This window comes from Rhinichthys klamathensis, unplaced genomic scaffold, assembly GCF_029890125.1.
Source record: "Rhinichthys klamathensis goyatoka isolate OS25496 unplaced genomic scaffold, OSU_Roscu_1.1 h1tg000641l_1, whole genome shotgun sequence".
NCBI lineage: Eukaryota > Metazoa > Chordata > Actinopteri > Cypriniformes > Leuciscidae > Rhinichthys > Rhinichthys klamathensis.
The window spans coordinates 1,931-29,417 of NW_026607087.1; the positions used below are offsets into that span (position 1 = coordinate 1,931).

At 44.5% G+C, this 27,487-nt stretch overlaps 1 protein-coding gene and 1 pseudogene across 1 annotated transcript; both read left to right on the forward strand.

Moving 5' to 3' along the window:
• LOC130076366 (nidogen-1-like) lies at nucleotides 1-27,487 on the forward strand (the record flags this gene model as incomplete). The annotated part of the gene is made up of 18 exons (XM_056241430.1): nucleotides 1-333; nucleotides 1,396-1,628; nucleotides 2,601-2,881; nucleotides 2,956-3,096; nucleotides 4,281-4,532; nucleotides 7,864-8,064; nucleotides 8,192-8,425; nucleotides 9,377-9,514; nucleotides 12,082-12,210; nucleotides 14,100-14,243; nucleotides 14,824-14,949; nucleotides 22,322-22,522; nucleotides 23,171-23,343; nucleotides 24,209-24,335; nucleotides 25,293-25,464; nucleotides 25,535-25,692; nucleotides 26,536-26,659; nucleotides 27,246-27,487. Coding segments are annotated over 18 exons (3,312 nt in total), but the record flags the coding sequence as incomplete, so codon positions are not given.
• On the forward strand, nucleotides 5,274-5,390 carry LOC130076367 (5S ribosomal RNA; annotated as a pseudogene).

Genomic DNA, 27,487 nt, shown 5'->3' on the forward strand with positions numbered 1-27,487 from the left:
CCGGTGTCATCCATCCTCTGCTCTCTGCAGGTCAGCACTAACGGCTTCGTGTCTCTGGCCGAGCCCAGCGATGAGTCCAAGTACCTGGGGAAGATGCCGGCCGGCTTCGGCATGATCGCAGCGTTCCTGGGAGATCTGGACACGAGCGACGGCGCCGGACACGTCTACTTCCGGCAGGAGAAGAGCCCGGACGTTCTCCGGAGAGCCGCGGGTCACATCAGCCAAGCGTTTCCCAGTGACGATGGGATCGACCCCACTCACGCCGTCATCGTGACCTGGGAGAATGTGCTGGCTCAGGGTCAGCGAGGGCGAGGAGATGGACTTGAGTCAATGGTACGTCCCTGAAATCTGAATGTTTCGCAGTTCCAAGCGTTAGTTAAGAAGTCAAGCCGCCTTTGTTTATAAACCGCTTTCTGCACTGATTGTTTCAAAGAAAATAACAAAGTTAAAGGAGGAGTTCACTTCAGAATTAAGATTTCCTGATCATTTACTCTCCTTCACTTCATCCAAGATCTGCATGTTCTCTTTCTTCAGTGGAAAAGAAATGAAGGTTTTTGAGGAACACACTCCAGGGTTTCTCCATATAGTGTCTTCAATGGGGTCCAACAGGTCGAAGGTCCAGATGTGAGTTTCAGTGCAGCTTCAAAGTCTCGACACGATCCAGCCGAGGAATAAGAGTCTGATCTAGACAAACCAGCCGACATTTATAACAAAATACACATATACTTTTTTTATATACTTTTAACCACAGATGCTGGTCTTGCACTCGCTGTGATGCGACACACATTACGTGATCAGGGTGAAAGGTCAAGCGTGACGTAGGCGTAAGAACAAATCTAGTGTTTACAGAGCAGACGTGCAGCGACTGAGTCAAACGCCATTTACAAAAAATAAATAAATAAAAGGTAAAACAACGATGTCGGATGATTTTGAAGTTGGAGGAGAAAAAAGACTCGTCATGTAATGTGTGTCGCATCACAGCTCGTGCAAGACCAGCATCTGTGGTTAAAAGTATATAAATGTGTATTTTGTTATAAATGTCCGCTGGTTTGTCTAGATCAGACTCTTATTCCTCGGCTGGATCGTGTCGAGACTTTGAAGCTGCACTGAAACTCACATCTGGACCTTCGACCCGTTGGACCCCATTGAAGACACTATATGGAGAAACCCTGGAGTGTGTTCCTCAAAAACCTTCATTTCTTTTCCACTGAAGAAAGAGAACATGCACATCGTGGATGACGTGGGGAGAGTAAATTATCAGGAAACTTTTTTTTTAACTAAACTTTTAATGTTGCAAAGTGAAAGTAATGTCAGCTCTACAGAAGACAACCATTGTTCATCTCACAAACCAACATGTTTAGCACGACAAATAATGCTTTCAAACTTCTCCTGCAGAGAAACACGTTCCAGCTCGTTGTAGCAAACATGGATTCGGCGTCGTACGCTGTGCTGCTGTATCCCGAGGAGCAGACCCAGTTCAGCTCTTCGCTCGTAGAGGATGAAGACGTGCGGGTCGAGGCCGGGTTCAGCGAGGGCTTGGTGTCGGGCTGGTTCGGCTGGGCCGAGACTCAGGGCTCTTACTATCGCATCACTGAAGACAGCGAGGAGTCAGTCCGCGCTCTCGCACAGTAAGACATTTTACATCTCAGTCTCATTAATCTCGTCACATGCAACATGAGAACATGTGATTCAGAAGGTGCAGGAGTCCTATAATGCCCTTTTCACAAGATGTAAAATAAGTCTCTGTGTGTGTGTGAAGTTAAGGGTGAGCAAAAACACGTAGGTTTTGTGTGTGTCCCTTTAAATGCAAATGAGCTGCTGCTCCCGGCACAGGGGGCGGAGCTTCAAGTGTGTGTGTGTTAGCAGCTCCGATTACCTCACACACACACACACACACTGAACATTTCAAAAACGTTTAGCCTTTTATGTTGAAAGCGGAGTCAAAGATGAGAGACTCTAGAAGTGACGACATGTAGAAGCAACAGGACATTTCTGAACGGTTAGTTGATGAGTTTATGCAGCTGATGTGGAGTTAACGATCTTCTAGTCATTGATTAGCATATTCTGTCATGATCATCTATAAAGCGTGTTCCGGGGGCGGGGCTTATGTAAATGTTAGTGTTTGTGATGTCACTAACCGGTGAAGAAGCTCATTGTAGTTCCTGCCAGCCGTTTGTTGTAGTCCTTAAAAAGTGATTTCTGTAAAAGCGAATCTCTCCCTTTGCTCTGAGCTTTGAGTCGTAACTGTGCAGATGTTGTTTACGCTCAAACAGCAACATCACACACTCACTACAGCGAGACAAGTGACATCACGATCAACCACCGCTTTAAATAAACCTAAAACTATATATACAGTGTATATATATATATATATATAAACTTTGTAACTTGAAATAAAATAAACTTTAACTGAAATAAAATGCAAAAAAAAACTTATTTTATTTCAGGTAGTTGACAAGGCACTCAAACACACACACACACACACACACACACAGACACACACACTCAAACAGCAACATCACACACTCACTACAGCGAGACAAGTGACATCACAATCAACCACACCTTTATTGTTTGCAACTCCTCTCCAAACTCCTCAGGAAGACAAACTCGGGCCGGCCTGGCGTTTGGGTCTTCGAGATCGGCACGTCTCCGTTTTTCAGCTCCATCATGCCCGGCGAGGTCACAGAGGTCACAGAGGTCACGGAGGTCACAGAGGTCACAGAGCTTCCGTATGAAACGCTCACGCCCCGTCCGGATCCGATCTCCGAGTCCTCCACCCCTGACGAGCTCCAGTACCACTACGTTCCCCCGCAGAACCCGCAGAGCCGGCAGAACCCACAGGTTGTGATCATCGATGAAGACGAGCTCAGCGTCGAAGGTCAGAGGAAAGCTGTGGCTACACTGAGTAACTCTTGCGTTACATACGTATTAATATATCTGTTTTTATGTCAGTGTTTTCCTATAACTACGAGACGTGCTCCAGCAACAAGCACAAGTGCTCCGCTTCCGCCGAATGCCGAGATTACGCCGACGGATACTGCTGTCACTGCAAACCTGGTTACTATGGCAACGGCAAGGATTGCATCGCTGAAGGTGCGTTGAAACGAAGCTGCACCTTCCCGTCTCTCTCTTCAATCCAGCACTGAGTGAGTTAAACTGCAGTTCCTCCACTGGCCACTAGAGGCCGGCTGCAGAAGAGACTCAATCCCATAGACCCGCATGTTAAAATGCCCAACTTTACAGCAGAATAAACATGATCACAGTCTGGTGCTAAAAGTGGTTTTGGTCTATATTGTTAATTTTGCCCTTCATGACGACTGTGAGGGGGTGAACTTCTTTACAACTCATCCGTTTAAATTATATTAAGCCTTAAAGTTCTGCATAATTAAGGGCGTGGCCACTTGAGTGACAGGTGGATTGCCGCTGATGTCACTGCTAGCGTTTGTCTGCTGTGTGTTAGCGTCACGTCACCTCAGCTAATCCGCCTCGCTGCACATGTTCGTTTATCCGGGAGTGACGCGCGGCCAAGATGGCGACGGCCGGCTCCGCCCACTTTGGGCTTCACAAACGCTCTTCAGAAACACTACGAGTGACGTCACGCACACTACGCACATATATTTTTTTACAGTCTATGGTTGAAACGTTGGACATTAGTTTAAAAGGTTTTAGTTGATGATAATAACACTATTACACGGCTCTGTGGAATGCTTGATTCTGATTGGTCAATAGTGCCATCCAGCGGTATATTATTCCCAGATAACAGCCACTGAACACAGAAACACAGGCTCATCCGGTCACTGAAGACATCAGCGCTATACGCTCACTAGGAACGTTTTTTCTTCGTGGAAGTTTTGCGTTTGGTGAGCTAATAAAATATTAGAACTCAGTCGAATCAATATTTTGTGTACAGTTATTTAATTATGTCGTCCAGTATCGTGGACTCGCTCTCTCTTGTTTCACACAAACGCAGATGCCGCCATTTTACAACTATTGTTTTGTACACTGTTGGATTATAGGATAACAACAGGCACACACTGTGTGTGTGTGTGTGTGTGTGTGTCTGTGATCTCAGAATAAACCCCTTCATGCTGATGGAAGTCCTGATCGCCCTTTCGGGTTTATTCTGAGATAACACACACACAAACACACACACCTGATGGGGTTTATTCTGAGATAACAACCGGCTGGATGTACATTATCCCTTACTTATAAACTTCCATCCTGTACATAAGCACCCATGAATCCCTGAATGATGGCGCTGTCGTCCGAATCCACAGGGAAACCCCAGCGGATGAACGGGAAGCTGAACGGCAGGCTGTTCGTGGGGGATTCTCCGTCTCCGGTGGAGTTCTCCAACAGCGACCTGCACTCGTATGTGGTGGCGAACGACGGGCGAGCGTACATCGCGGTGAGCAGCGTGCCGGCTAGCGTGGGCCCGTCGCTGCAGTCGCTGGCGGCTCTGGGAGAGGCCATCGGGTGGGCCTTCGCGCTCCAGCAGCCGGGACACCACAACGGCTTCAGCCTCATCGGTAACAGCAGCGGGAGAACACCACCAGGGTTATACAGCCGGACCCGTCGGTAACTCCAGCGGGAGAACACCACCAGGGTTATACAGCCGGACCCGTCGGTAACTCCAGCGGGAGAACACCACCAGGGTTATACAGCCGGACCCAAACACTGTCGTGAACAGTTAATGCTATTGACTATATTATTATTGTTATGAACAATGTTGTTACATTATTATTAGGGGTTCAAGCACGAAGTGCTGAAACCCTATTTTTATTGTAAGGATTTTTATTATTATTATTATTCCGCCGTAAAACGCATCGTGCAGCCAAAACCGCAAGTGCTGGAGCTTTGAAACTTTGCCAGATGGTAGTACAAAAATCGAGGAGAGGTTGAGAGAGTATGACCCCAATTGGCCCATAGGTGGCGCTATAGCAAGCAATTGCGCAAACTGCTCATAACTCCTAGTCGGTAATTATTATTATTATTGATATTAAGTTAATAATATTAACTGTAACAAAAAATTTGACACAAAATTAATTAATTGAATAATGATAAATATAACTATAATGATAACTATAAATATAACTAATGATAACTATGAAGATAACTATAACGATAAATATAAATATAATGATAACAATAACGATTACTATAATGATAAATATAACTATAACGATAAATATAATGATAACAATAAGTATAACGATAATGATACATATAACAATAACTAAAATGATAAATATAAATATAAAATAAATATAGCCAGCAGCCATATCACCCTGTAGCCCAAGACCGGTCGCCCACTGAAGCTAAGCAGGGCTGAGCCTGGTTAGTACCTGGATGGGAGACCTCCTGAGAAAACCAGGTTGCTGCTGGAAGAGGTGTTAGTGAGGCCAGCAGGGGGCGCTCACCCTGTGGTCTGTGTGGGTCCTAACGCCCCAGTGTAGTGATGGGGACACTATACTGTCAAAGAGCACCGTCCTTCGGATGAGACGTTAAACCGAGGTCCTGACTCTCTGTGGTCATTAAAAATCCCAGGATGTCTTTCGAAAGAGTAGGGGTGTAACCCCGGTGTCCTGGCCAAATTTGCCCAGTGGTCTCTGTCCATCATGGCCTCCTAATAATCCCCATATATATATAGATACACACTGATTGGCTTCATCACTGTCTCCTCTCCACCAGTAAGCTGGTGTGTGGTGGGCGTTCTGGCGCACTATGGCTGCAGTCGCATCATCCAAGTGGATGCTGCACATTGGTGGTGGTTGAGGAGATTCCCCCTTCCATGTGAAGCGCTTTGAGTGCCTAGAAAAGCGCTATATAAATGTAATGAATTATTATTATTATTATTATAAATATAATGATAACTATAATGATAACTTTAACAATAAGAATAATGATACCTACAACAATAACTATAACGATAAATATAACTATAGCAATAACTACAAAAACTATAACGATAAAGATAACTATAACCAGTGTTGCTTTCTACATGAACTGGTTCAAAGTTCAGTTCACAAATTTTAAAATTAACTAGTTTAGTTCATAGTTCATACTTAAAATTTTTGTTTGAGCGGCGCCCTCTACTGTACAGGACAAGTAAGCCCAGCCCAGGTGAGAAAAAGTAATGCAAAAGTAACATAACGCATTACTTTCCATTAAAAGTAACTACAGTAAGTAACGCAATTAGTTACTTTTTTAAGAAGTAACGCAATATTGTAATGCATTACTTTTAAAACTAACTTTCCCCAATGTATTTATTCTACGTATGTTGTCTACATTATATTGCATCTGCAGCAGCATTGTGAACTTTTGTAAAGATACGTTTAGCCATTAACTTTTAAATGCATCATTACATTCAAACTCTGCATGAAAGACCCGCGACTGGCAGATGAACGTGCGACTGCATTTCTCTCCGAAATTATATTAGATTGAATAAAGGATTTTAACAGTGACAGGATGATTGACAGTACGGTAACAGGATGATTGACAGTACGGTAACAGGATGATTGACAGTACGGTGACAGGATGATTGACAGTACGGTGACAGGATGATTGACAGTACAGTGACAGGATGATTGACAATACGGTGACAGGATGATTGACAGTACGGTGACAGGATGATTGACAGTACGGTGACAGGATGATTGACAGTACGGTGACAGGATGATTGACAGTACAGTGACAGGATGATTGACAGTACGGTGACAGGATGATTGACAGTACGGTGACAGGATGATTGACAGTACGGTGACAGGATGATTGACAGTACGGTGACAGGATGATTGACAGTACAGTGACAGGATGATTGACAGTACGGTGACAGGATGATTGACAGTACGGTGACAGGATGATTGACAATACGGTGACAGGATGATTGACAGTACGGTGACAGGATGATTGACAGTACGGTGACAGGATGATTGACAGTACGGTGACAGGATGATTGACAGTACGGTGACAGGATGATTGACAGTACAGTGACAGGATGATTGACAATACGGTGACAGGATGATTGACAGTACGGTGACAGGATGATTGACAGTACGGTGACAGGATGATTGACAGTACAGTGACAGGATGATTGACAATACGGTGACAGGATGATTGACAGTACGGTGACAGGATGATTGACAGTACGGTGACAGGATGATTGACAGTACGGTGACAGGATGATTGACAGTACAGTGACAGGATGATTGACAGTACGGTGAAAGGATGATTGACAGTACGGTGACAGGATGATTGACAATACAGTGACAGGATGATTGACAGTACGGTGACAGGATGATTGACAATACAGTGACAGGATGATTGACAGTACAGTGACAGGATGATTGACAATACAGTGACAGGATGATTGACAGTACGGTGACAGGATGATTGACAGTACGGTGACAGGATGATTGACAGTACAGTGACAGGATGATTGACAGTACAGTGACAGGATGATTGACAGTACGGTGAAAGGATGATTGACAGTACGGTGACAGGATGATTGACAATACAGTGACAGGATGATTGACAGTACGGTGACAGGATGATTGACAGTACGGTGACAGGATGATTGACAGTACAGTGACAGGATGATTGACAGTACGGTGACAGGATGATTGACAGTACGGTGACAGGATGATTGACAGTACGGTGACAGGATGATTGACAGTACAGTGACAGGATGATTGACAGTACGGTGACAGGATGATTGACAGTACAGTGACAGGATGATTGACAGTACGGTGACAGGATGATTGACAGTACAGTGACAGGATGATTGACAGTACGGTGACAGGATGATTGACAGTACGGTGACAGGATGATTGGATGATTGGACTTCTCTCGTGTCCACAGGAGGAGTCTTCACTCGCCAGGCCGAGGTCACGTTCCTGCCCGGCAACGAGAAGCTGAGCATCACGCAGGAGTTCGGGGGCATCGATGAGCACGATCACCTGCTGGTCAACACACACCTGGACGGCAGGATCCCCGAGGTGCCGCCCGGAGCCACGGTCCAGATCCCAGCGTACAGCGAGATCTACCAGCACTCCAGCGACCGTGAGGGACCACACCCCGACACTCAGAACACACATCACTCAGACCCCAGACATCAGTTTAATATTGCTTCACTAGTGTGTGCAGGACACTATAGTTCAATACCTGTATTTCTGTGTGATGTTCTCAGTGATCACGTCGTCGTCGCGGCGGGAGTACAGCGTTAGCATGGCTGACGGCAGCGTGCGCGCACACAGCTACCTGTGGACCCAGAGCCTGCGCTTCCAGAGCTGTCCACAGGGGGCGCTCTCGCTCTCGGACCCCGAGCGCCAGCAGCTCAGCGTCGACCAGCTCTTCGTCATGTACGACTCCAGCAACCAGCTGATCCGCTTCGCCATGAGCAACAAGATCGGCTCCGTCCACAGTGAGCAAACCCAAAATAATAATAATTAATACATTTTATTTGTAATGCACTTTATATTTCAGCAGTGCTACAAGAGTGTTACTCTCTTAAAGTAGATCATCGACAGCCTAGTGCTTAAACTACACTAACTCTTCTGTTATGCAGGGCTGCTTTTATTTGATCATAAATACAGTAAAACAGTGTAATATTACTCCAGTGTAAATCAGCTGTTTTCTATGTGAATATACAGTAAAGTGTAATTTATTCCTGTGATCAAAGCTGAGTTTCAGCATCATTACTCCAGTCTTCAGTGTCACATGATCCTTCAGAAATCACTCTAATATGAGGATCTGATGCTCATTTCTCATTATCAGTGTTGAAAACAGTTAATATTTTTTTAATTTAATGCATCTTTGATGAATATAAGCATTAATATCTTTGAAAAACATGAGCCCAACGTTTGAGCGCCAGTATGTCGTGTTCACTCCCTGTGTGTGAGTCGATCGCAGCTGCTAGTGAAGCTCGTGTGTGTGTGATCTAACTCAGTCTCCCGCTGATGCTCATCCCTGTGTGTGTTTGTGTGTTCTGGGTTAAAGTGCTGCTTCATGTAAGCGGATACGAGTTAAAGCTCAAGAGCACGAACATCTGCCAGGACATCCGTGACGAGCCGTGTTTCGGTGTTGGTGGTTTAGTTCTGGGTAAACTCGGACAGGCCCAGATGTGCTTCTTCAATTATATTTATGAAGCGCTTTTCACAACACACATCGTTTCAAAGCAGAAACAGAAAATCCTGATGTTAATGTTTAGAGTCTCTTAAAGTCCCCCTGTGGTGAAAATGGGTGCATATAATTGACTGGAAGAAGTATTTTTTGGTCGGTTTTCATTAATAAGTGAGTTTTATGATTCAGGAGCTTCTGATGTGGTGTAATATCTCCAGCGTTATGGTTTGTAAGCGCACGCATGTGTTCTCAGGTGTAATTCCCGAGCAGAACCCGTGTTTCACCGGCAGACACGGCTGCGACACCAACGCCGTGTGCCGACCGGCTCGAGGTAAAGACTTCTCCTGCCAGTGCGCCTCGGGATTCACCGGAGACGGGCGCGTGTGTTACGGTAAACCACTCAATCCTTCACAGATAAAGTGATGTCACCTTTATTTAGACAGCGCTTTTTACGATACAGTGTGTCAGAGCAGCTTTACAGAGATAACAGGAGAATGATGCAGCAGAGTGTGTGTCCAGAAGAAATTAGCGTCACAGTCCAGCTTAATTTTTGTTGTAAAAAAGTTATTAATTTAGTTCATTTCCATATATAGCCGCTCTGGAGATATATATATTTACAGTATATATATATATCATTGATATAAATAGCCGCTCAGTGTGTGTATCTCGTTGTTATATTGTTAAAAGCGCTGTATAAATGGAGACTTGAGTTGTATGTTTGTGTTATTAATAGGAAGCCTTCTGAGCTCAAACATCTGCGTTGAGTTACGGAAGAAGCCTCGCTTCTCTCAGCACTGGTACATCAGCTGTAGAAATGATATTACAGTTCACTTTGACTTGAAAGAAGCTGCGGTTCACAGATGGGACGAGGATCCAGTGCAAACACACAGCGGAAGAGACTGTATATACAGCGTTTAATTCATGCGATGTGGCCTCAGGATTTACTGTAAAGAAAACACTAGATCTAAACGACTGCTTTTCATTTACAAACCGCCACATATATCAGAGATTACACACACACACACTGTGATTTAGTGCTTCATCTCAATCATCCGAACTCTTTAATGTCAACATTCACTCAACATTTACTTTATTTATGAGTTGTGAATTTCACAACAGCTGTCTAGAACATGTACAGGTATCATGTATCAAATATTTTGCTTATATTTTAAATAAGCATGCTCATTTGTGGAATATATAATATAATATATCTGGAATTTATTTAATTAAATGTAATTGTATTATATATATATATATATGTTGATATATGTATACATATTGATACTGGCTCAGCCGGTGACACCCGGGAATAGACTGGTTGGTGGCCTAATGATGACGACCTTGGCAAACGGCTTTTTAGAGGCTGAGCTGCTCGGCCGCTGTGTCAGGTCCACACGCTGTGGCATTACTGGGGCAGAAAGAGCTCCAGAGGGCTGTGGCTTAAGAGGAGCCATCTGTGGGCCAGTGCTTCTGGGTCTGATCAACCCTGGCTGGGTCACCTGGGTCATGGGTCACCTGGGTCATGGGTCACCTGGGGGAGGGTGTATGATGTTGGAAGACCCGAAACACCCAATGACCTCAGGAGTATCCCTGAAGATGTGTCCCAGCTCATCCTATATATATATATATTCAATTTTATTTTATATATATATATACAGGTCCTTCTCAAAAAATTAGCATATTGTGATAAAGATCATTATTTTCCATAATGTAATGATAAAAATTAAACTTTCATATATTTTAGATTCATTGCACACCAACTGAAATATTTCAGGTCTTTTATTGTTTTAATACTGATGATTTTGGCATACAGCTCATGAAAACCCAAAATTCCTGTCTCAAAAAATTAGCATATCATGAAAAGGGTCTCTAAACAAGCTATTAACCTAATCATCTGAATCAACTAATTAACTCTAAACACCTGCAAAAGATTCCTGAGGCTTTTAAAAACTCCCAGCCTGTTTCATTACTCAAAACCGCAATCATGGGTAAGACTGCCGACCTGACTGCTGTCCAGAAGGCCATCATTGACACCCTCAAGCAAGAGGGTAAGACAGAAAGAAATTTCTGAACAAATAGGCTGTTCCCAGAGTGCTGTATCAAGGCACCTCAGTGGGAAGTCTGTGGGAAGGAAAAAGTGTGGCAAAAAACGCTGCACAACGAGAAGAGGTGACCGGACCCTGAGGAAGATTGTGGAGAAGGACCGATTCCAGAGCTTGGGGGACCTGTGGAAGCAGTGGACTGAGTCTGGAGTAGAAACATCCAGAGCCACCGTGCACAGGCGTGTGCAGGACATGGGCTACAGGTGCCGCATTCCCCAGGTCAAGCCACTTTTGAACCAGAAACAGCGGCAGAAGCGCCTGACCTGGGCTACAGAGAAGCAGCACTGGACTGTTGCTCAGTTTTGCATGTCATTTGGAAATCAAGGTGCCAGAGTCTGGAGGAAGACTGGGGAGAAGGAAATGCCAAAATGCCTGAAGTCCAGTGTCAAGTACCCACAGTCAGTGATGGTCTGGGGTGCCATGTCAGCTGCTGGTGTTGGTGCACTGTGTTTTATCAAGGGCAGGGTCAATGCAGCTAGCTATCAGGAGATTTTGGAGCACTTCATGCTTCCATCTGCTGAAAAGCTTTATGGAGATGAAGATTTCATTTTTCAGCACGACCTGGCACCTGCTCACAGTGCCAAAACCACTGGTAAATGGTTTACTGACCATGGTATTACTGTGCTCAATTGGCCTGCCAGCTCTCCTGACCTGAACCCCATAGAGAATCTGTGGGATATTGTGAAGAGAAAGTTGAGAGACGCAAGACCCAACACTCTGGATGAGCTTAAGGCCGCTATCGAAGCATCCTGGGCCTCCATAACACCTCAGCAGTGCCACAGGCTGATTGCCTCCATGCCACACCGCATTGAAGCAGTCATTAAAGTGTGTGTTGTGTTGTTGTGTTGTTGCTCAGATGTGGACGAGTGTTCAGAAAGTGCTCAGATCTGCGGCTCCTTCAGCGTCTGCACCAACCAGCCGGGAACCTTCCGCTGCGAGTGTGTGAACGGCTTCCAGTTCTCCAGCGACGGGCGTACATGTGTCGGTGAGAAACACTCGAGTGTGTGTGTGTGTGTGTGTGTGTGTGAACGGCTTCCAGTTCTCCAGCGACGGGCGTACATGTGTCGGTGAGAAACACTCGAGTGTGTGTGTGTGTGTGTGTGTGTGTGTGATTCTCTGCTGTGTGTGTGTGTGTGTGTGTGTGTGTGTGTGTGTGTGTGTGTGTGTGTGTGTGTGTGATTCTCTGCTGTGTGTGCAGTAGTGGAGCGTCCGGTGTGTGTGTGTGTGTGTGTGTGTGTGTGTGTGTGTGTGATTCTCTGCTGTGTGTGTGTGTGTGTGTGTGTGTGATTCTCTGCTGTGTGTGTGTGTGTGTGTGTGTGTGTGTGTGTGTGTGTGTGTGTGTGTGTGATTCTCTGCTGTGTGTGTGTGTGTGTGTGTGATTCTCTGCTGTGTGTGCAGTAGTGGAGCGTCCGGTGTGTGTGTGTGTGTGTGTGTGTGTGTGTGTGTGTGATTCTCTGCTGTGTGTGTGTGTGTGTGTGATTCTCTGCTGTGTGTGCAGTAGTGGAGCGTCCGGTGTGTGTGTGTGTGTGTGTGTGTGTGTGTGTGTGATTCTCTGCTGTGTGTGTGTGTGTGTGTGTGTGTGTGTGTGATTCTCTGCTGTGTGTGTGTGTGTGTGTGTGTGTGTGTGTGTGTGATTCTCTGCTGTGTGTGTGTGTGTGTGTGTGTGTGTGATTCTCTGCTGTGTGTGTGTGTGTGTGTGTGTGTGTGTGTGTGTGTGTGTGTGTGTGTGTGATTCTCTGCTGTGTGTGTGTGTGTGATTCTCTGCTGTGTGTGTGTGTGTGTGTGTGATTCTCTGCTGTGTGTGTGTGTGTGTGTGTGTGATTCTCTGCTGTGTGTGTGTGTGTGTGTGATTCTCTGCTGTGTGTGCAGTAGTGGAGCATCCGGTGTGTGTGTGTGTGTGTGTGTGTGTGTGTGTGTGTGTGTGTGTGTGATTCTCTGCTGTGTGTGTGTGTGTGTGTGTGTGTGTGTGATTCTCTGCTGTGTGTGTGTGTGTGTGTGTGATTCTCTGCTGTGTGTGTGTGTGTGTGTGTGTGTGTGTGTGTGTGTGATTCTCTGCTGTGTGTGTGTGTGTGATTCTCTGCTGTCTGTGTGTGTGTGTGTGTGTGATTCTCTGCTGTGTGTGTGTGTGTGTGATTCTCTGCTGTGTGTGTGTGTGTGATTCTCTGCTGTGTGTGTGTGTGTGTGTGTGTGATTCTCTGCTGTGTGTGTGTGTGTGTGTGATTCTCTGCTGTGTGTGCAGTAGTGGAGCGTCCGGTGTGTGTGTGTGTGTGTGTGTGTGTGTGTGTGTGTGTGTGTGTGTGTGTGTGTGTGATTCTCTGCTGTGTGTGTGTGTGTGTGTGTGTGTGTGTGTGTGATTCTCTGCTGTGTGTGTGTGTGTGTGTGTGTGTGTGTGATTCTCTGCTGTGTGTGTGTGTGTGTGTGTGATTCTCTGCTGTGTGTGTGTGTGTGTGTGTGTGTGTGATTCTCTGCTGTGTGTGTGTGTGTGTGTGTGATTCTCTGCTGTGTGTGTGTGTGTGTGTGTGATTCTCTGCTGTGTGTGTGTGTGTGTGTGTGTGTGATTCTCTGCTGTGTGTGTGTGTGTGTGTGATTCTCTGCTGTGTGTGCAGTAGTGGAGCATCCGGTGTGTGTGTGTGTGTGTGTGTGTGTGTGTGTGTGTGTGTGTGTGATTCTCTGCTGTGTGTGTGTGTGTGTGTGTGTGTGTGTGTGATTCTCTGCTGTGTGTGTGTGTGTGTGTGTGATTCTCTGCTGTGTGTGTGTGTGTGTGTGTGTGTGTGTGATTCTCTGCTGTGTGTGTGTGTGTGTGTGTGTGTGTGTGTGTGATTCTCTGCTGTGTGTGTGTGTGTGTGTGTGTGTGATTCTCTGCTGTGTGTGCAGTAGTGGAGCGTCCGGTGGATCACTGTCAGAGAGGAACGCACGACTGCGATGTTCCCGAACGCTCCCGATGCAGTTTCACCGGAGACTCGTCTTACGTCTGCTCCTGTCTGCCGGGCTTCACTGGAGACGGACGCGTGTGTCACGGTAACACACACACACACACACACACACACACAAGCTCTTGAAGCTCCGCCCCCTCTGACCTCTGACCTTTATAAGTGAGGCTTCATTCAAAGCTTAAACATTCAGAATTCTTCCTGTGAAACCGTTGAAATCGGACATTGTGTTTCCATGGAAATAATACTGAACTTCTTACACTTTCGCTTCTTTTCCAGTTGTTCATTATTTAACAAGATTTTTACAAATATTTTGTACACAAAATTTCTACCTGATAAAATACATTAAAGTTTGGCACAACTAGAAAAATGTGTCTTCATTCTATTCAACTATTTTTATTAATATTATTATTATTAATTAATTTCCATATAATTTTCCATGGCTTTCCCAGGTCTATAAATCATACTTTTAAAATATCCAGGTTTTCCAGTAATGTGTGAATCCTGGTTCAGTAACACGAGACTCTCAGCGGAGACAGGAAGTGATGTCACCTGACAGGAAGTGCATTCATCACTCCATGTGTGTCTGAGACAGGCCAGATGTGCATTCCTTCATATAGAGTCCAGACACACACACACATCTGTACATCGACTCTCTCTCTCTGCAGATGTGGACGAGTGCCAGCCGGGCCGTTGCCATGGCGATGCCATCTGCTCCAACACCCCCGGCTCGTTCACCTGCCAGTGTCTGCCGGGTTTCCATGGCGACGGCTTCAGGTGCACACCTGGCTCTGGTAGGAGGATTCCAGTTTCAGATATTTATCATTAACCATAACAAAAATGTTCATTACTTGAAATAACAAAAATAATTATATAAAAAATTTTTTTTTTTAAATTCAAATTAAAAATTATAAATAAAATAATAAATTAATAATAAAAGTTAATTAAAACTAAACAAACATAACATATCTAAAGGTTTCATGTTTCTCTCTCATCGTTTTATATACTGTACAGATTATCATACTGAGACATCGCTCTTATGATTATTAATAGATCATATCAGATTCATCTCACTAAATCATGTGCAGGATATACATTTATGAAACATTTATGATTATTATCAGTGTTGAAAACAGTTGCAACCATTTTAATGTTCCTAAAATAGGCTTTATTTTCTTCATGCGACACACGTACTTCTGTGTCTGTACATTAAGAGATGACATATGGTGGCCAGAGACTGAACTGGGATCAGGTTTAGCTCAGTTCCCCCGTTCTGCTCATCTTCTCATAATCTGAGGGCAGATGTGTGTGTGTGTGTGTGTGTGTGTGTGTGTGTGTGTGTGTGTGTGTGTGTGTGTGTGTGTGTGTGTGTGTGTGTGTGTGTGTGTGTGTGTGTGTGTGACGCCGTGATAATTACAGCGTCTGTCCCTCGAGTGTCCCCCTGTCATCACATGACCTCCTCCTCCACATCTGCGCACCGATTGGCTGTTCAGTCACTGTACTGGAGGCACAACATTAAAAAATTAAAAAAACATAAATATATGATATGAGCTCTTTAACTGGAGGATTGTGTGTGTGTGTGTGTTTGGATGATTTGCATGAAGTGCTTGACATTATTTTTAAGGTCTTTTTAGGATTTTTAAGTCTGTAATTCTGTAACAAAAATCCTTTTGTCAAGACACAATGATTAAAATAATTTGGCATGAATAAAGGCAGTACAACAAATTCAGCTTTGGAAATATAATGTTGAGAATAAACTCATTAAATTTCGAGAAAAAAGTCTTTGTTTGTGTTTCGAGAAAAAACTCGTTCAATTTCAGAAAAAAAGTCTAAATATAATGTTGAGAATAAGTGCATTCGATCAGTGCTCATCGCATACGACTCCTCGCAGGAGTGCCGATGGACTAGCCTGGATGCCAGCCCGACCCCCCCCACAACATTATTGGGTCGGGAAGTTCGGTCTGGACTCGATCCATTGAGGAGTAATTATGATCGGTTCAGAAATCGTCGGGCCAATCAAATTGCCCGGGCGGGCTTTATACGATGATGGACAGATGATCTGCAGTTGCGTAATCATCACGTTATCAAAGAGCGCTTGGGTTGAACTGGTTTCCCTCACAGATGGAGCGCTTGGGTTGAACTGGTTTCCCTCAGAGATGGAGCGCTTGGGCTGAACTGGTTTCCCTCACAGATGGAGCGCTTGGGTTGAACTGGTTTCCCTCACAGATGGAGCGCTTGGGTTGAACTGGTTTCCCTCACAGATGGAGCGCTTGGGTTGAACTGGTTTCCCTCACAGATGGAGCGCTTGGATTGAACTGGTTTCCCTCACAGATGGAGCGCTTGGGTTGAACTGGTTTCCCTCACAGATGGAGCGCTTGGGTTGAACTGGTTTCCCTCACAGATGGAGCGCTTGGGTTGAACTGGTTTCCCTCACAGATGGAGCGCTTGGATTGAACTGGTTTCCCTCACAGATGGAGCGCTTGGGTTGAACTGGTTTCCCTCACAGATGGAGCGCTTGGGTTGAACTGGTTTCCCTCACAGATGAAGCGCTTGGGTTGAACTGGTTTCCCTCACAGATGAAGCGCTTGGGTTGAACTGGTTTCCCTCACAGATGAAGCGCTTGGGTTGAACTGGTTTCCCTCACAGATGAAGCGCTTGGGTTGAACTGGTTTCCCTCACAGATGAAGCGCTTGGGTTGAACTGGTTTCCCTCACAGATGAAGCGCTTGGGTTGAACTGGTTTCCCTCACAGATGGAGCGCTTGGGTTGAACTGGTTTCCCTCACAGATGAAGCGCTTGGGTTGAACTGGTTTCCCTCACAGATGGAGCGCTTGGGTTGAACTGGTTTCCCTCAGAGATGGAGCGCTTGGGTTGAACTGGTTTCCCTCACAGATGGAGCGCTTGGGTTGAACTGGTTTCCCTCACAGATGAAGCGCTTGGGTTGAACTGGTTTCCCTCACAGATGGAGCGCTTGGGTTGAACTGGTTTCCCTCAGAGATGGAGCGCTTGGGTTGAACTGGTTTCCCTCACAGATGAAGCGCTTGGGTTGAACTGGTTTCCCTCACAGATGGAGCGCTTGGGTTGAACTGGTTTCCCTCACAGATGAAGCGCTTGGGTTGAACTGGTTTCCCTCACAGATGAAGCGCTTGGGTTGAACTGGTTTCCCTCACAGATGGAGCGCTTGGGTTGAACTGGTTTCCCTCACAGATGGAGCGCTTGGGTTGAACTGGTTTCCCTCAGAGATGGAGCGCTTGGGCTGAACTGGTTTCCCTCAGAGATGGAGCGCTTGGGTTGAACTGGTTTCCCTCACAGATGAAGCGCTTGGGTTGAACTGGTTTCCCTCACAGATGGAGCGCTTGGGTTGAACTGGTTTCCCTCACAGATGGAGCGCTTGGGTTGAACTGGTTTCCCTCACAGATGGAGCGCTTGGGTTGAACTGGTTTCCCTCACAGATGGAGCGCTTGGGTTGAACTGGTTTCCCTCAGAGATGGAGCGCTTGGGCTGAACTGGTTTCCCTCACAGATGGAGCGCTTGGGTTGAACTGGTTTCCCTCACAGATGGAGCGCTTGGGTTGAACTGGTTTCCCTCACAGATGGAGCGCTTGGGTTGAACTGGTTTCCCTCACAGATGGAGCGCTTGGATTGAACTGGTTTCCCTCACAGATGGAGCGCTTGGGTTGAACTGGTTTCCCTCACAGATGGAGCGCTTGGGTTGAACTGGTTTCCCTCACAGATGGAGCGCTTGGGTTGAACTGGTTTCCCTCACAGATGGAGCGCTTGGATTGAACTGGTTTCCCTCACAGATGGAGCGCTTGGGTTGAACTGGTTTCCCTCACAGATGGAGCGCTTGGGTTGAACTGGTTTCCCTCACAGATGAAGCGCTTGGGTTGAACTGGTTTCCCTCACAGATGAAGCGCTTGGGTTGAACTGGTTTCCCTCACAGATGAAGCGCTTGGGTTGAACTGGTTTCCCTCACAGATGAAGCGCTTGGGTTGAACTGGTTTCCCTCACAGATGAAGCGCTTGGGTTGAACTGGTTTCCCTCACAGATGGAGCGCTTGGGTTGAACTGGTTTCCCTCACAGATGAAGCGCTTGGGTTGAACTGGTTTCCCTCACAGATGGAGCGCTTGGGTTGAACTGGTTTCCCTCAGAGATGGAGCGCTTGGGTTGAACTGGTTTCCCTCACAGATGAAGCGCTTGGGTTGAACTGGTTTCCCTCACAGATGGAGCGCTTGGGTTGAACTGGTTTCCCTCACAGATGAAGCGCTTGGGTTGAACTGGTTTCCCTCACAGATGAAGCGCTTGGGTTGAACTGGTTTCCCTCACAGATGGAGCGCTTGGGTTGAACTGGTTTCCCTCACAGATGGAGCGCTTGGGTTGAACTGGTTTCCCTCAGAGATGGAGCGCTTGGGCTGAACTGGTTTCCCTCAGAGATGGAGCGCTTGGGTTGAACTGGTTTCCCTCACAGATGAAGCGCTTGGGTTGAACTGGTTTCCCTCACAGATGGAGCGCTTGGGTTGAACTGGTTTCCCTCACAGATGGAGCGCTTGGGTTGAACTGGTTTCCCTCACAGATGGAGCGCTTGGGTTGAACTGGTTTCCCTCACAGATGGAGCGCTTGGGTTGAACTGGTTTCCCTCAGAGATGGAGCGCTTGGGTTGAACTGGTTTCCCTCAGAGATGGAGCGCTTGGGTTGAACTGGTTTCCCTCACAGATGAAGCGCTTGGGTTGAACTGGTTTCCCTCACAGATGGAGCGCTTGGGTTGAACTGGTTTCCCTCACAGATGGAGCGCTTGGGTTGAACTGGTTTCCCTCAGAGATGAAGCGCTTGGGTTGAACTGGTTTCCCTCACAGATGGAGCGCTTGGGTTGAACTGGTTTCCCTCACAGATGGAGCGCTTGGGTTGAACTGGTTTCCCTCAGAGATGGAGCGCTTGGGTTGAACTGGTTTCCCTCACAGATGAAGCGCTTGGGTTGAACTGGTTTCCCTCACAGATGGAGCGCTTGGGTTGAACTGGTTTCCCTCACAGATGGAGCGCTTGGGTTGAACTGGTTTCCCTCACAGATGGAGCGCTTGGGTTGAACTGGTTTCCCTCACAGATGGAGCGCTTGGGTTGAACTGGTTTCCCTCAGAGATGGAGCGCTTGGGTTGAACTGGTTTCCCTCACAGATGAAGCGCTTGGGTTGAACTGGTTTCCCTCACAGATGGAGCGCTTGGGTTGAACTGATTTCCCTCACAGATGGAGCGCTTGGGTTGAACTGGTTTTCCTCACAGATGGAGCGCTTGGGTTGAACTGGTTTCCCTCACAGATGAAGCGCTTGGGTTGAACTGGTTTCCCTCACAGATGGAGCGCTTGGGTTGAACTGGTTTCCCTCACAGATGAAGCGCTTGGGTTGAACTGGTTTCCCTCAGAGATGGAGCGCTTGGGTTGAACTGGTTTCCCTCACAGATGGAGCGCTTGGGTTGAACTGGTTTCCCTCACAGATGAAGCGCTTGGGTTGAACTGGTTTCCCTCACAGATGGAGCGCTTGGGTTGAACTGGTTTCCCTCACAGATGGAGCGCTTGGGTTGAACTGGTTTCCCTCACAGATGGAGCGCTTGGGTTGAACTGGTTTCCCTCACAGATGAAGCGCTTGGGTTGAACTGGTTTCCCTCACAGATGGAGCGCTTGGGTTGAACTGGTTTCCCTCACAGATGGAGCGCTTGGGTTGAACTGGTTTCCCTCACAGATGGAGCGCTTGGGTTGAACTGGTTTCCCTCACAGATGGAGCGCTTGGGTTGAACTGGTTTCCCTCAGAGATGGAGCGCTTGGGTTGAACTGGTTTCCCTCACAGATGAAGCGCTTGGGTTGAACTGGTTTCCCTCACAGATGGAGCGCTTGGGTTGAACTGGTTTCCCTCACAGATGGAGCGCTTGGGTTGAACTGGTTTTCCTCACAGATGGAGCGCTTGGGTTGAACTGGTTTCCCTCACAGATGGAGCGCTTGGGTTGAACTGGTTTCCCTCACAGATGAAGCGCTTGGGTTGAACTGGTTTCCCTCACAGATGGAGCGCTTGGGTTGAACTGGTTTCCCTCACAGATGAAGCGCTTGGGTTGAACTGGTTTCCCTCAGAGATGGAGCGCTTGGGTTGAACTGGTTTCCCTCACAGATGGAGCGCTTGGGTTGAACTGGTTTCCCTCACAGATGAAGCGCTTGGGTTGAACTGGTTTCCCTCACAGATGGAGCGCTTGGGTTGAACTGGTTTCCCTCACAGATGGAGCGCTTGGGTTGAACTGGTTTCCCTCACAGATGGAGCGCTTGGGTTGAACTGGTTTCCCTCACAGATGACTGCAGCTGGAGAACTGAGATGTAGAGATCCCGCTATCGCGTCTGTTGTAAAAGAAATCGACAGCGCATTCATTTTAAAAGATGAACAGAGAACTGCAATCAAGGCATTTGTCGATCGGAAAGATGTGTTTGCCGTCCTTCCTATGGGATTCGGCAAAAGTTTAATTTATCTGCTGGCTCCGATGGTAACTAAGAAGATGGGACGCAATGAAAGCCCTGTGGGCGGTGTGGTTTCTCCTTTGGTCGCACTCATAGAGGGCAAAGTAAAAGAAGCAACACTCGTTATTTTACTTCTTCCAGCGTGCGTGCATTTGAGTTCTGTAGTTGACAACTGTGCTATGCAAAGTAGTTGACTTACTGCGTTGCTCTCATTGGTTGTAGGTCTATCCAATTGAGTGCAGAGGTTTTTTTTTCCTGGTTCGGTTAAGACACGCCTCATAATCACAGCCCTATGGAGCAGCATCAGACTCACATTCTGACTAGAATATGAGTATGACGAAGTCAGGCTACCGATGGACGGCTGAAGCCGTAACGATCTCACTCATTCTCAACATTTAATGAGTTTAGTCTCAACATTTTATTTAGACTTTTTTTCTCGAAATTTAACTTTTTTTTCACAAAACACAAAGACTTTATTCTTGAAATTTTATTTAAAAGTAATTTATATAAAAAGTCATTTTATTTAGACTTTTTTTCTTTATTTAACGACTTTTTTCTCGAAACAACAACTGTATTCTCGAAATGTAAAGTTTATTCTCAACATTGTATTTAGACTTTTTTTCATGAAATTTAACTTTTTTCACAAAACACAGACTTTATTTTCGAAATTTAGTGAGTTTATTCTCAACATTTTATTTAGACTTTTTTCTCTCTAAATTTAACGACTTTTTTCTCAAAACAACAACTTTATTCTCAAAATGTAAAGTTTATTCTCAATATTTTATTTAGACTTTTTTCTCGAAATTTAACGAGTGTTTCCTCCAGACAACGACTTTATTCTCGAAATTGAATGAGTTTATTTTCAACATTTTATTTAGACTTTTTTTCTCGAAACACGATTTTATTCTCGAAATTTAATGAGTTTATTCTCAACATTTTATTTAGACTTTTTTTTTTATTTAATGACTTTTTTCTCGAAACAACAACTTTATTCTCGAAATGTAAAGTCTATTCTCAACATTGTATTTCGACTTTTTTTTCTCGAAATTTAACGACTTTTTTCTCGAAACACGATTTTATTCTCGATATTTAATGTTTATTCTCAACATTGTATTTCGACTTTTTTCTCGAAATTTAACAAGTTTTTTCTCGAAACACAGACTTTATTTTTCGAAATGTAATGAGTTTATTCTCAACATTGTATTTCGCGAGTTTAATCTCGCATTATAATGACTTTAATCTCATCTTTAATCTCTATTTTTGTATTATTGCTTGGCCCTAATCCTCTTCCGTATGCATCAGATACAATTTTTATTTAATTTTTGTATTAAAATAAATATTAAAATTATAAAATAATTAAAAAAAATAATAAATACAAATAATTAATGAACAAAATTAATGAATTCACTATAAGACCAGAAACATATATTAAGAGTCTGTTTGGATTTCAGTTTGCCTTTAAAGTAACAGTAAATGAAGCCGCTTCCTGTTGAGCCGCATGTGTGAGTGTTTACGCCGATCACACGGATCATCTGGACCAGATGTCCCAGATCCACTTCCTAAAGGCCCCGGGCCCCGAAACCCAGACAGGCAGAACCGGCCGCGTCTCGCACAGAGCAGGGAAATGCTGCAGTGTGTCACACGATCAGAGAGCAGTGTGTGTGTGTGTGTGTGTGTTGCAGACGGCGGGCTGACGGTGTGTGAGCGGCACCGAGCAGCAGTGCTGGAGTCGGGTCAGTCGGGTCAGTACGTGCCCTCCTGCGACGGGTCCGGGGCCTACGACCCGCTCCAGTGCCACGCCGGCCTCGGCCAGTGCTGGTGTGTGGACCCGTACGGGCAGGAGATCCGCGGATCCAGCACACAAGCGGTCCACACACCCCTGTGTAAGAGCCCAGAACACACACATCACGGCATAATCTGAACTTACTCACTGATATTGAATTCACTTTGGTTCAGTTTAACCCATACTGTAAAGACCATAGACTGTAAATAAAGATGTGCGTAGTGTGTGTGACATCACTCGTAGTGTTTCTGAAGCCCAAAGTGGGCGGAGCCGGCCGTCGCCATCTTGGCCGCGCGTCACTCCCGGATAAACTAACATGTGCAGCGAGGCGGATTAGCTGAGGTGACGTGACGCTAACACACAGCAGACAAACGCTAGCAGTGACATCAGCGGCAATCCACCTGTCACTCAAGTGGCCACGCCCTTAATTATGCACAACTTTAAGGCTTAATATAATTTAAACGGATGAGTTGTAAAGAAGTTCACCCCCTCACAGTCGTCATGAAGAGCAACATTAGCGATATAGACCAAAACCACTTTTAGCACCAGACTGTGATCATGTTTATTCTGCTGTAAAGTTGGGCATTTTAACATGCGGGTCTATGGGACTGAGTCTCTTCTGCAGCCGGCCTCTAGTGGCCAGTGGAGGAACTGCAGTTTAACTCACTCAGTGCTGGATTGAAGAGAGAGACGGGAAGGTGCAGCTTGTTAAAGACCCATGTATTTAAGCCCCTCCCTCTTCCCATAGGCATTGAACACAATGTGGCTCCGCCCCTCATTGGCCCCACCCCCAGGTCTGACATCATCCCTCTTACTCCCGGAGCAAACATCTTATTTGCCCAGAGCGGCCGGATCGAGCTCCTCCCATTGGACGGCGGTCACATGAGCAGAGCCGAGGCCCGAACGCTGCTGCACGTGCCCGTGAGTCACACACACACACACACACACATCACAGAAGTGATTGAAATCGCTCAACACAACAAACGTTTCAAGCGGTTTCCCCAAATTTAACTGAAAATTCAACTTTTAATTACTTTTGTTTGATTTGTTCACTGCAAACTGCTAAAAGTCTGTGTATTTTGCCAATAAACCTGATTTGCAGTGGGGGTGAATAATTTCAACTGTATAAATATATATATAATATCTGACAATGAAGTCAGAAAAATGATCTTGATTCTAAGGGAAAACGGGATTATTTTTCTGACTCCATTCACAGATATTTGTTTTTGTGTTCAGCACAAACAATTGTCCTTGTGGGCGGTAAACCGCGGCGTAAACCCGCGAGCCGGCGCATGCTTGAGTGATGCGACTGTGGTGTACTCTCTCTCTCTCCTGCAGGGACGATCCGTGTGTCGCTCCTCCCCGCGGGACTCAGCTGACAGCGGCCCATCAATCTGCCCTTAATCTCTTAATATAAACTAATGTGTCTTGATTTAAAAGCGTTCAGATATTAGGAAGCGAGTGAAGTGTGTTAGGGTCAGAGGTCAGAGGTCAGAGCGACACATTCCAGCCGCAGAAACTCATAAACACCAGATGAGTGTGTGTTCTGCTCAGACGGAGTGTGTGGGACCGCTGGAACGCACGCCTCTTTGTTTTCCTTTTTCTTTATTTTTCCATCACATTTATATACTTGTTTATCCTCCTCTCCATATTTTGCTCCATTTTAACCCATTTTTCACCATAAAGACAGCTTTAGTAACCATGGTGATAAATTATAAATGATGATTCTGTTGTGCGTGTGTGTGTGTGTGTGTGTGTGTGTGTGTGTGTGTGTGTGCGTGAGCAGGGTAGAGTGGTGATCGCGGTGGCGTTCGACTGTGTGGATCAGATGATCTACTGGTCTGACATCACTCAGCCGTCCATCAGTCGAGCCGAGATGAAGGGCGGCCAGACCAGCGTCATCATCAGCAGAGGTGCTTTACAGTCCTCATGTCACATGATCTGTCAGACCCCTGACATCTCAAGTTCATATTTCAATAATTTAACTACACGTTTCATTTGAATGTTCACTGTTAACATGCAGGTAAACAAATCAAATATTTCATCTTGTTTTAGTAAGCATTTTATCAGCTTTTATTTTTAAATAATTAATATATTTTATTTGACAATTTTATGATTTTATAAAAAAAAAATTAATTTTGATGCGATTTTATTTATATTTTCACTGTACATCGTTGTTTAACACATTTTTTGTGTTTTATTTAGATTTTTTATTAAATCATTTATTTTAATTATACTTTTTAATTGTGATCATTTTTAGCAAGTGTTTTATCTAGATTTTTAAAAAATATTTATTTTTATTATAATTTTTATTGTAATCATTTTTAGCAAGTTTTTTTTAAAGATTTATTTAAAAAAAAAATAGAACGTTTTATTTTTATTTAGAATTTTATAAAAAGAATGAATACATTTATAATGAATTTTTTAACTACATTATTATGATTTAATTAATTTTTTGTTTTATTTTAAATTTTTCAAAAAATATATTTTATTTATACATTTTTTATTAAAAAAATGATATACTTTAAAAAATGATTTAAATCATAAAAATGCACATTTAAAGTGTTTTATTTTGATTTTTTTAAAATATTTATTTTAATTATAGTTCAAATAAAATATAATAAAAAAAAAAAAAGTTTTAGTGTTTTATTTTTTAATTTTAAAAATACATTTAATTTAATATTTGTTTTTATTTCAAGATGATTAATTCATTTTGTTTATTTTTAGTCATGTGATCTCGTGGATGGGAAGCGCTGCGATAGACGAGCGGATACGAGTGCGCTGATGTGGATCTGATATGATGTCGCTCAGATGTTTATGATTACTGTGTGTGTGTGTGTGTGTGTGTGTGTGTGTGTGTGTGTGAGCAGATCTGGGCAGTCCTGAAGGAATCGCCATCGATCACGTGTCCAGGAACATGTTCTGGACCGACTCCGTCCTGGACCGCATCGAGGCGTCCCGGTTAGACGGCAGCCAGCGCCGCGTGCTCTTCGACAGTGACCTCATCAACCCTCGGCCAATCATCGCTGACCCCGCCCACGGGTGCGTGTGAGGGCACAGGTGTGTGTGTGTGTGTGTGTGTGGCCCACGCTGACTCTGCCCCGTCCCGCAGACACCTGTACTGGGCCGACTGGGACCGCGACGGGCCGAAGATCGAGCGCTCCAGTGCGGACGGCGCCGGCAGGACGGTTCTGGTGCAGGACGGGCTCTCGCTGCCCAACGGCCTGACCTTTGACCCCCAGACCCGGCAGCTCTGCTGGGCCGACGCAGGTCAGCGCTCCACAGTCACTCCCTTCGGGGGTTTACGACATTTATTCGAATTATTCTTTTTCAATTTGGACTTTTTTATGATTTTAGTCATTTTTACTAAGTGGATTAGTTTTATCGGTTTCGTTTTAAAATTATTCATTTAATTTTTTAATTAAAAGTTTTATTTTGATTGTATGTTTTTTTAAAAGATTTTTAAAAAATAAAATTTTTATGATTTAATTTTTTTAGGTGTTTTATTTTTACTTAATAAAAAAAAAATTATTTGACTTTTTTTATTTTATTCATTTTAATAAGTGGCTTAATTTTATCATTTTGTTTTTAAATGATTTATTAAAAAAAGTGATTTATTAAAAAAAGTGATTTATTGATTTATTTAAAATGATTTATTAATTTATTATTAATAAATATTATATAAATAAATTCTTATTATTTTTTACATTTTTATGATTTAATTTGTATTAGGTGTTTCATTTTTACTGTTTTTTATTGTAAAATTGTTTATTTATTTTAATTTGACATTTTTATGATTTAATTATTTTTAGTAAGTGGCTTATTTTGATTGATTTTTGAAATATATATTAATTTTTTTATTTATTTTTTGCCATTTTTATGATTTCATTATGAAGTGTCTTGAAGTGTCTTTTATGATTTTCATTATGAGTAAGTGTTAAATTTGATCTGCAGCTCAGCGTTAGATTGTGAATCCAGTGTACGGTTGTTGAGTTATTACAGCTGTGTGTGTGTGTCTGTGTGTGTGTGTGTGTGTGTGTGTGTCTGTCTCTGTGTGTGTGTCTGTGTGTGTCTGTCTCTGTGTGTGTGTCTGTGTGTGTGTGTGTGTTCCAGGCACTCGTCGAGTGGAGTGTGTGGACCCGGGCTCTGGTGTGCGGCAGAAGCTGGCGGAGGGGATCCAGTACCCGTTCTCCATGGTGTCGTTCGGCTCCAGGCTTTACTACACCGACTGGAGAAGGTCCGTTCACCAACAAACGACTCCTATGAACCGGTTCTTTTCATGAGTCGCTCAAAAAGACTCAAACGAATCACTGAGAGTTCACTGAATCCCGTTATAGTGTGTATGACCGGCTCTTCACGTCTCAACATGTTTATTTTATTTCAATGAAATGAATGTACTATATTTTAGTTCGATAATGTTTTTTATTTGATTATTTTTTTCTTTTTAGGGGATTTTATGGTACTAAATTATATTTTTGCTGGATTTATAATCCATTTATTCACTTCTTAGACCTGAACATTAAATCTCCAGCTGAAACTGTGTAAATCTGGAACGCTTTAGATCACAGACTGAAGTTTTATCTCTTCTCAGAGACGACACTCGGCAGATTATTGCAGAAGAGAAAACAGTTTTAAAAAGTGAACGTAAACAAAGTTACAGAATTTTACGTTTATTGTTATGAAAAATGTGCAAAAATAAATGTTTTATATGAAGCGAGGAGCTCCAGAGGGATAAACATGGACACTCAGCAGAGCTTTACTGTAGGAAATGTGAAGCTATATGAATCTGGTAATGACTCAGTGTGTTGATGTTCTGTCGCTAGGGAAGCGGTGGTTGCTATGGGTCATGATGGGATGGAGGTGCAGGAGTTTCTTCCTCAGAGGCGCTCGCGCATATACGGCATCACCGTCACTTACCCACAATGCCCTGCAGGTCTGAGCTCAGGCGCTCTGGTGATAAGAGCCTGATGACGTCAGCGAGTCGAGTCACATGACGGTGGTCTGATCACATGACTCGTGTGTCGCCGGCCGGAGCTGCCGGAGGCTTGCCGGATCCGGGCCGACT